We start from the raw sequence: 11,071 nt of genomic DNA, 5'->3' as shown, positions 1-11,071 counted from the left end.
GACACTGAATAGTGCACGGTACATCTAAACCGTCATCGAACCCATCGTTCTTCCATTCCTAGACCGGCACGGGAACTTGCTGTTCCAACAGGACAATGCACGTCCGCATGTATCCCGTGCCACCCAACGTGCTCTAGAAGGTGTAAGTCAACTACCCTGGCCAGCAGGATCTCCGGATCTGTCCCCCATTGAGCATGTTTGGGACTGGATGAAGCGTCGTCTCACGCGGTCTGCACGTCCAGCACGAATGCTGGTCCAACTGAGGCGCCAGGTGGAAATGGCATGGCAAGCCGTTCCACAGGACTACATCCAGCATCTCTACGATCGTCTCCATGGGAGAATAGCAGCCTGCATTGCTGTGAAAGGTGGATATACACTGTACTAGTGCCGACATTGTGCATGCTCTGTTGCCTGTGTCTATGTGCCTGTGGTTCTGTCAGTGTGATCATGTGATGTATCTGACCCCAGGAATGTGTCAATAAAGTTTCCCCTTCCTGGGACAATGAATTCACGGTGTTCTTATTTCAATTTCCAGGAGTGTATATTCTCAATCCTTATATGTAATTTTAAACAGATACTATATATGCAACAATGTGTAGTTTTATTTTCTGTTTCACAGTTGTTTTAGTGGATTTTCTTCTTCATAGTTGGTTTTAGCAGAAAACAGAAAAGTTGTTTCTATAGCTTATTGGCCTACGATTAGAATAATACTACAGAATCTAAATCGTCTGAGATATTGTAATTCTACCCATTCACAGATTAAAACTATGCAAAACACTGTCATTGAAGCTACTATCCCAACAGATCCAGTAGCTTAAGTGATATCAGGTGTTCCCCAGGGAAGCGTCCTGGGACCTCTGCTGTTCCTGATATATATAAATGACCTAGGTGACAATCTGAGCAGTTCTCTTAGGTTGTTCGCAGATGATGCTGTAATTTACCATCTAGTAAGGTCATCCGGAGACCAGTATCAGTTGCAAAGCGATTTAGAAAAGATTGCTGTATGGTGTGGCAGGTGGCAGTTGACGCTAAATAACGAAAAGTGTGAGGTGATCCACATGAGTTCCAAAAGAAATCCGTTGGAATTCGATTACTCGATAAATAGTACAATTCTCAAGGCTGTCAATTCAACTAAGTACCTGGGTGTTAAAATTACGAACAACTTCAGTTGCAAAGACCACATAGATAATATTGTGGGGAAGGCGAGCCAAAGGTTGCGTTTCATTGGCCGGACACTTAGAAGATGCGACAAGTCCACTAAAGAGACAGATTACACTACACTCGTCCGTCCTCTGTTAGAATATTGCTGCGCGGTGTGGGATCCTTACCAGGTGGGATTGACGGAGGACATCGAAAGGGTGCAAAAAAGGGCATCTCGTTTTGTATTATCACGTAATAGGGGAGAGAGTGTGGCAGATATGATACGCAAATTGGGATGGAAGTCATTACAGCAAAGACGTTTTTCGCCACGGCGAGATCTTTTTACAAAATTTCAGTCACCAACTTTCTCTTCTGAATGCGAAAATATTTTGTTGAGCTCAACGTATATAGGTAGGAATGATCATCAAAATAAAATAAGAGAAATCAGAGCTCGAACAGAAAGGTTTAGGTGTTCATTTTTCCCGCGCGCTGTTAGGGAGTGGAATAGTGGGTTCGATGAACCCTCTGCCAAGCACTTAAATGTGAATTGCAGAGTAGTCATGTAGATGTATATGTAGATGTAGCTGGAGAGGTCTCTGTTATATCCAGCACACCAATGATATGGAACATTTTAAGTGAATTCAACTCCCAATTGAAGTGTCGTTTGCAGTAACAATAAATAAAGCTCAAGGTCAAGGAGGTGGTGGAAGAAGAGATGGACAGAGCAGAAAAGGAAGTGGACATGGAGAGGGGAGTGAAGAGATGGGCAGCGAAACGGATGAGGAAGAGATGGACAGAGAGAGAGAGAGAGAGAGCACAAAGAGATTAGGGTTCAAATGGTTCAAATGGCTCTGAGCACTATGGGACTTAACATCTGTGGTCATCAGTCCCCTAGAACTTAGAACTACTTAAACCTAACTAACCTAAGGACATCACACACATCCATGTCCGAGGCAGGATTCGAACCTGCGACCTTAGCAGTCGCGCGGTTCCGGACTGAGCGCCTGAACCGCTATAGCACCGCGGCCGGCAGAGATTAGGTCATATATATAATTCCCTGACATATTTAGCAATTGCAAAGCTTTGCCAAGTTCGTTAGCATTGTATATTACCTGTCGTTCCCCATTACGTACCCCTATTTTTCGCAGAATTTCGAACATCTTGCACCATTTTACATTTTGAAACACTTCCTACAGATCGACTAATCCTATGAATATCTCTTGATTTTTCTTCAATCTTGCCAGCATCGTCAACCACAATGTCAGAACTTCCTCTCTGCTGTCTTTACATATCCTAAAGCCAAAATGATCGTCATCTAAGAGATCATCAAGTTTTTTCTTGTTCCTCTGCATATTATTCTGATCAGCATCTTGGATCCTTGAGTGTTAAGCTGATTCTGCGATAATTCTCGCACTTGTTGACTCTTGCTGTTTTCAAAATTATGCTGATGACGTTTTTCTGAAAATCTGATGGTATATCGCCAGTCTCACCTCTTTTTGTTGCCAATTGCCCCAGCGATTTTAGAAATTTTGATGGAATTTTCTCTACCTCTTCTGCCTTATTTGATCTTAAGTCTTCCAAAGTTGTTTTAAATTTTGATTCTATTACTGGATTCCTATCTGTTCACTGGCGACTCCTGTTTCTTCTTCTGTCACGTCTTCAGACTAGCTCTCTCCCTTATAGAGGCCTTCAGTGTGCAGTTTTCACCTATCTATTCTCTCCTCCCTATTTAACTGACAGAAGAAGACCTGTGAGGATGAAACTTAGTTTTGACTAAATATCTCATCTGGTCTCTGTTTGCTCATTAAAGGTGAAAGTTCTGAGGTTGTGTTCTGGCTTGGCACACCATTTTAATCTGCAATAAGGCATCAGTTGCTACATGATTTGTCATCATTCAATGAATTGCAACAGATTATTTATCCTCCAACTTGATTGTTCCATTGTCTTCAAGTCTGATATAGTCCAAAGTACGGTAGACAGTTGAGAAGAATGGCTGTGGGAGGTGAGGTAGGGAGTGGGGAAATAGCTCTTCCCTTCCAATCCACTATTTTCTCTGGTCTCTGATAGTGGACATCGAAAACATGTAGCTTTGCCATATAGACTTCACTGTAAGCTTTATTATGTTACATACCGAAAATTTTAGTGGTACAAACATATAAAAATTCAATCCTGTATAAAATCAATAAATGGTCGAAGAAATCAGTTGATGATGTTGTAACTGAATAAAGCATACATACATCATGATGAAAAAACATGTTTCAGTAATGGAATGCACACTGGCAGTATTATTACTCCATACAAACAAATGGACAATTTGACTTATACTAGGTCTATTGGAAAGTAAGTTCAGATTGATCTTGAAATGGAAACCACTGTTATAATCAGAAATATTTTATCTGCAACAGTTAGCTACAGTTTTCTGCCACTGCTCTACATAGTCACCAATCCGACTTAGACATTTGTCATAACGTTGTACCAACTTTCCAATACCCTCGTCATAGAAGGCAGCCAGCTCTGCTTCCCGCCAATTCTCTATGCTCATCTACAGTTCATTGTCTGTGCGAAAATGTTGTCTTCATACTCAGCAGTTAATGTGAGCAGAGATGAAACACAGAGGGAGCCAATTACGGGCTGTAGTGCGGGTGATCAAACGCTTCCCGTCGAAAACGCTGCAGGAGCATTTTCATTGCCCCTGCAGACTGCGACCAAGAATTATTACGAAGTAGGAACCATATGACAGCACTGTAATGTGGGCTGCATAACAGCTGGCGAAATCTCTCACCAGGACCTCATACTTGGCGGGAGACACTACTTTCTATGTATCTTTATGTGCTCACCATGTGCTGAGAACTGAAAAGAGCGAAGTGGTGCAACCTATAGGCATACTAGAGACACTGCAAACCTTTATTAGATTTTCACAGTGGTTTCCATTTCTTCACCGATCGGAACATGCTTTCCGAATATCCCTCGTATTATTTCAGAACTATCAGTTTACTGAGGTGGTTATAGTTGGATCAGTGAGACAAGATCGCTGACAGTTGCAGGGCCTTGGCGTGGCTGTTTCAGGCATATTCGCCAACCCATCACGTAATGTTATCTCGTATACATCTCTATGGCAACTCAGCGTTGTTGCAGTTCTATAGTCGCTAGCTGCTATTACATGCAGCTGTTTGCAATTCACAGCTCAAAACTGGCTACAGTACTACCACCTAACAGGTATCTTCTTTCACCGACTCTACCATAGAGAATTGAACAGGTTTACGTCATTCGAATTTTTCAAGTCAGTCACAGTAATTATAATGACACAACTGCATTCACGACAATGTTCCAGAACATCACATAACATGCTGGTTGGACCTCATCACCTCATTTGTAGCCACGTCGGTGCTGTATGCATTCTTCTTAGCTGTGGACAGTAAAAATCACGTTTTGCTACACTTTATTGGACTACCTAAAGAAGAAATGCTGCATATAGTGACAGACACATTATGGGAATAATTACAGAGAATAAGATAGTATTCTGAGTACATGATGTATGTAAATTCTTCAGTTTATCATTTCCATCGATGTATACAACATGTTTGGACTAAAACTATCAGAGAAAACTTGTTTCAAGGAGTTAATTCTGCAGCACTTTACCAATAATTACTTAATGCTGAAGTACACTCAGTGTTACCCCAACATATTATCCATTTAAAACTCCCAGATGACCCCACTGTGGAAGCAGAAACCAAAATACTTTATTTTTCCACATAACTGTTATTTTATTTTCTTCTAGATTACAATAATTAGATGCTGATGCTTTGGCTCTCTATATGATTATATTTTAGGGTCCATAATGATTCTTGGTGGTTCACTTTTGCTGTAAGTGAAAATGGAGCACAAATTAACAGAAAAGTTAATTTCTTAAACTTTATAAAAAATATGCTTGTAAAGCCATGGTTCTTTTTATGTATTTTTCTTTAAAGATCCCTTAACGATTATTTCAAACCTACGAACTCCATGAGCCTTTGAAATTGGTGTATTTACTGAGGATGTTCAGTATAAATGTAAACTGTTACATTGTGCCCCAGTATGGGCCAGAGAGTAACACATACTGAGGTGCAGTACAACAAGCATGAAAAACTACATTCATATTGATGAATTCTTCTTGGGTGATCAGCCGAATGGTGGCATTGTCTTGTGTAAACCTTGCTTGACCATGATGGGTACGAAATTCATTGAAACATTGCAACAAGACGACGCCACCACTCAGCTGATCACCTGATAAAAGTTCATCGTTGGAATATACTGAGAAAGCCTGCAATTGTATTTACGTTCATATTGGCATAACTTATATTATTCAACTGCTGCAGAATACAAGCTACAATTATGTACTAAAGAAAATTAATATTTAATATTTTTCAAAATAATTTCAATGTTTTTACAATTCAATATTCATTGGACATAAAATTTTTAGACTGGTATAACATTTAAGGCACCCTGCTGCCTTTTGGTTTACCCCTAAAAAACAGGTTTTGGTACAACCATTGCAACGAATTTCTTGTTCAAAACCACCAACAAGAAATTCGTCCAACCATGGCATAATACCCAGGAATATTTTAATAAAAGCCATTGCTTCACTTTTTCTGACACACATATTGTACCATCTGTATTTGGGTACACAAATGTTTGGATTTTTTGTCACCTATGGAGAAATTCACTTCAGTCACCATCATCACATTGTTCCTGATCATTTTAACTATATAGTGATCTGTGTTCTTGCAAGGGAACCCTGTGAAAAGCTAATAAACTCGAACAGCTGGTCTAATATTTTCTTCTTTGCCCTCATTTTGGTCTTAAATGTCGTCATTGTCTGCATAGTGTAAAGGGGCACACATTTTGTCTTTCATTATTCCAGACAAATTGTGTTATTTGGTAAACAGATTTCTCTTGCTAGTTTTAGTTTTCTTTTCCTGTAACATCACCCATCATCTTCAACGATCTTCAAATACTTTTTGTACTTTTTTTATCTGTTGTAATGCAACCTATTCCATTCTTTCTATTTTTTAGTTACTCGTTCTTTCATCAGCATGAGGACAACTTAAAAAAAATATTGAGGCCAACCAGATCTTGGCATGTTGCATATTCCTCATTTGGTATATAACATAGAAGGATTTACCTGTGACCCACTTTGGCTCTCATCATTATCAGTGGCTACAAGTGCAGAGGTTGCTATGGTCACATCATTGTAAATGTGTTACACTGTGCCTCTCATTAAACTGATTTAAACTTATTTCTGTGCCCCATAGGGTGCAATTTGTTATTTTTTAAGTTTCGAAATAAGTGCAAAACATTATGAATTTTTGGAATGCAGTGTGATACACGAGTATATGACTATGATCATAAAACACACAATTACAGCATTTTTTCATCAGTACACATAACAGAGCGAATATTATACTGTGGTAAAAATTTACTCCACATACCTCGAAACACATTTTTTCCACTACACACCAAAGATGGATTTTAATCACTTCCAAAGAATGCTAGCCAAAAGTGGTAACAATTTGCATTTGTAGGAAGGGTTATTCCACATTTCATCCATCACCTTTCTAGATCACATCTAACATTATAAACCGACTTTGGAAGACACCTGATCTTTGATCAGACAGTCAAACAAACAGAAGGGTCTTCCATCGAAACAATCCAATGGTTTGGACAGTCACAACAAGATCATCCAAGTGTAAATACAATTTGGATAAAAAAACTAAGGCGAGTCGAAGCGCCTAGCATGCAACATATTTCACGCAAGAATAGGCTAAAATTTAAGCAGCTAAGAAGTTTTTCCTATTTTGCAACAGTTATTTATGGAAAGCTGGTAAGTTGAAACATCTAACGGGTGTCTTAGATCAGCATAAGATAGTTATTGTAGCCCTTCAAGAGACATGTAATAATAAACATGTTCTAATCGAATCTGGAGGATATCAGCTTTATAAAGCACCACCAGGAGAACGGTCAATAGAAAATTTTACCCATTTTGGGATGGGTTACTTGGTACACAATAGAAAATTGGATTCTATTGAGGATTTTTCAACTGATTCTACATGAATGGTACTGCTAACCATTAATGTGCAAAACAAAATCTACCTACCAATACATGATCATGTTCCAACTAATATTGAAAATAGAACTGTTAAGGGTGGAGTGCATAAATTTTGGGATGAACTTGACCAGTTGGTATTGACCATACCAGATACTAATATTAAAATTCTACTTGGAGACGTTAACGCAAAGATAGGATGAGAGAAGAAGTTTCGAAGTGTGTTGGTGTGGTGGCCAGCACATAAACTTACAAACAGGAATGGAGGACAGTTAATTGAATTTTGTACTGCACATGAGTTGGTTTTGGAGGCAACAAAGTTTAAGAGAAGACCATATAAGTTAATAACTTGGAAATGTGCCAATGTCAAGATAGGAGAGTTTCAGATAGATCATGTGGCCATGCATCGGAAATTTCATAAGGAAATCTGCAATGCTAAAGTCCTCCACGAAGTCAATATTGATTCAGATCACTACATGTCAAAAATCAAAATCAAACTGAAACCTGAAAGGAAAAACAAACCTCAAAAGTCAGATAAAAGAGAACTTATGATCTAGAGCACCTTTAAGTGACAATCTACCAGCAATTATCAACGGATTAAAAGTCTTGGCTGAAGAAGTTACTCCCTTATGGAAACAGAAGAAACGTGCTTGGGGGAATGTGATATGGCAATCCCATACCAGCATGAAGTTTGATTAAGTGATCAACAAAAGAAAACCGGAAGTTCTAGGGAGGAAGTAATCAGTACAAGAAAAAGAAGAAATCAGAAGGGTCAAATGGAATTTCATCAGGATTCACTAAAATCTATGAAGGATGCTTTCAGTCTCGATAAGATGAGGGATTCCAACCACACATTTAAACAGTACGAATCGAAATATACTCCACTTACTCTTATGATGGAGGATACGAACAGAAAGATGGCACATAACAATTACGACAATTCAAAGATTTTGGCTGAATACTTCAAATAGTTATTAAATACTGTGGAACCTGAATGTTGTTTGGAATTTGACTCTATAATGCATCTAATAAGAATCAACTAGTTGTAGAACTTTGGGAGTATGCAAATCTACAAACTATTCTGAATTTACATGAACATCTTATTGACATTTTAAATATTGACAACATGCCAGAGGAATGTTGCAATAAACCATCTACTACACAAGAAAGAAGATAAACTGGATTCAAACATTCAAATAACTTATCGATACTCAGCCAGGTAATATTTTCACCGACCACAGATATTTCGGTGGGAGTACACCCCTCCCTTTCCAAGCCAAACAGCCCTGAGGGTGTACTCCCGCCGAAATATCGGCGATCGCCGAAAATATTACCTGGATGAATACCCGTAACCTGTTTGAAAGTTATCTATGCCAGGGGAAACATCAGTGTGACATTGGATCCAAATAATTACAGAAGTATGTCTTTGCTGCATACCACTTACAAAATTTTCTCTAAGGTTCTGATTTCAGAATTCATAAACAGCTTGACGGTGAATTAGGTGATTATCAAGGAGGTTTTCGTCTGGGACGAAGCGGTCTTCATCAAATTTTTACTCTTAAATGGACAATGAAACGCCTCAGGATCAGGAGCAACAAGCTAGTGATCACCTTCGTAGATTAAAAAAAAAACAACTTATGACAGTATCCATTGTGCATTTCTCCTGTCTATCCTCATACAATTTGGTTTACATCAGAAACTTGTCAACCCCATGCTCCTGAAACAACTTTTTGACTACTTTCGGAACAGTAAGACAAAAAACAGTGGTTCTAAGAAGTATATATGGATATAAATGAAATGAACATTAATAAACATCAGATTGAACATAGAGAAGAGATGCTGCTACTGGAGATGAAATACATATGACTGACATTCATAACATCACAACAGAAGACGTATGTTGTATGTACAGAAGAAAGAGCCTATAGATCACTCCGAGTGAGGATCTTTTGGGTAAGGACTATTAAGATGTAAACTTATTCATTGTGGACTCTGTTGTATAATGTTTGATTATAGTACTCCAATGTGGGCATAAATTACGTAACTAAACAAACAGATTGAACAAATACAGAAATACGATTTGAACCATGGTTGTCCTTTCCCTATCCATATTTTAAGCAGCAGCAATAAAAGTAACCATGGTTAATCCATCATCGACCAATAAAGTGTAGAAAATTTACTTTCATTCGGTCATGCGACCCAACCGTATAGTTGGCTGTACACAAACAACGATCTTTAGTGGTTTCCAGTTACCATTTAACAATGATTGTGGAACGCTAGTCTATAAGCTCTGGGATATGTATTGCAAGAGCAAACAAAGTTGACACTCGGTGCGTGGCTGATGGGAGTGAGCGTAAAGGAATTTTCCATTTACAGTCGCTCCCATCAACCACAGCGCCGAGTGCCAACTTTGTTTGCGCGAGTAATAATCGCTTAACACACCTGGAATATACATTCAATGACCTTCTGTGTTGTCAGGATTCAAAGTAGTCTCAAACAAATAGACGCAGTATCGTCACATCTTGACAGCCTCACGCTTCTTAGAAAAGGATAATAATAGATGTTACAATCATGTAATATGCCTTCAAAACTAAAGCAGCGTTTGCCCAAAACCTTAACATAGCTGAATCAATTTAGTGCTAGGGATTGGTATTGAAAAAAAAATTTTTTCTGAATCTCATCTGTCATCTAAAGTGAAATTTCTTTACTGAAATATTTGAGAGCTTTTCGTATGTTCGACACCCGTGACGTCAACATTTGCCAATATAAAACGCTGAAGTGTGTATCCTTAAAAATGAAATCACACAATGGATTACAAAGTAACTGAAAACTTACCGATAATTTTTTACACTAAACTGAGACATACACATAGATAATATTTCCATAGCTGCCAAACCAAGAGTGATGTCAATACCTCGAACGAAAGTGAGGTACTCCATATCGAGATTGACAACCAGAGGGAGAGGACTCGTAGCCAGAGACGTGTCTGGCTCTGTCGGCGCTGTCAGAAGTTAGCTGGACGTAGTGCTTGCGGGGGTTAGGGGACTTGTCAATTATTAATTTTAGATAGAAAGACAATTCTTACTTTATTCTCTAGCGCCTTTAGCTAATTTGCTACCCCTTCTTTGAATTTTGATCATTTCTCATTTTACGTTTGTTACGCGAACTTCTTACTTGGGAGATCACAACTTGCGTCGAAATAACTACCTGTTAGTTGCGCGTCAAAATGTATTGAATATTTAATACGCGTATAGAAAGTTATTAGTAGAATATACATTAATGTACTGTAATGATTAATGCGTACTTGCATTTTATACGCCGTACCGGCTTCGTGCCATAGCAAGGTACCGCACGTAATGTAATTTTCTGTGATAGGTTTTCAAGTGAGGACTTCCCGATGGCTACAGAAAAGGAAGACGCCGGAGCAGAGGAACTGGGTGTGGAAGTGAGAGAAATTGGGGAGCCAAAGGTATGAAGATAAAATATTTTACGTTTGCCGGTCTCTGTCGTAGGGAGCCGCTGTTAACGCGTGCCACACAGGCGGTGAGCTCTGCTCACCTGTTCGTATGGCTACGGTTTCAAAGACGCTATAGTTTTCCATAGAAATGTTAGAAATTACGAGATTTAATGGCTGCCTTTTTTATTTATTGGTGTTTGACTTGGGTAATTCCGGGTTAGAAAGGAATTACAGCCTGTTACATTTAATTTGCATGGTCAGACTGGTTTAATACGTTTGTGTTGGCCAAACAATTTCGTTCAGACCTAAGACTCCTAACATTGAACTCTTGTTTTAATTGCCAAAGTAAACTGCATGTTCGTATTCAGTTTTCGGATATAGAGTTGATGATA

The 11,071-nt window shown here is 38.8% G+C and overlaps 1 protein-coding gene across 2 annotated transcripts in view; it reads left to right on the top strand.

Moving 5' to 3' along the window:
* Positions 1-10,159: 10,159 nt before the first annotated feature.
* The window catches only part of LOC126354031 (histone-lysine N-trimethyltransferase SMYD5), an 84,439-nt gene continuing 83,527 nt past the window's right edge, over positions 10,160-11,071 (top strand). The window contains exons 1-2 of one of the 2 annotated variants that reach the window (XM_050003377.1): positions 10,160-10,258; positions 10,598-10,691. In XM_050003377.1, the coding sequence (XP_049859334.1) occupies positions 10,620-10,691 (72 nt within the window). In that variant the 5' untranslated portion in view covers positions 10,160-10,258; positions 10,598-10,619. Of the gene's footprint in view, positions 10,432-10,597; positions 10,692-11,071 lie in introns of both variants that reach the window. The other variant, XM_050003368.1, reaches the window with a different exon arrangement.

The sequence above is a fragment of the Schistocerca gregaria genome, chromosome 1 (genome assembly GCF_023897955.1).
Source record: "Schistocerca gregaria isolate iqSchGreg1 chromosome 1, iqSchGreg1.2, whole genome shotgun sequence".
NCBI lineage: Eukaryota > Metazoa > Arthropoda > Insecta > Orthoptera > Acrididae > Schistocerca > Schistocerca gregaria.
Note: the sequence above shows the minus strand (reverse complement) of the source record. Positions and strands in the feature narration are given on the sequence as shown.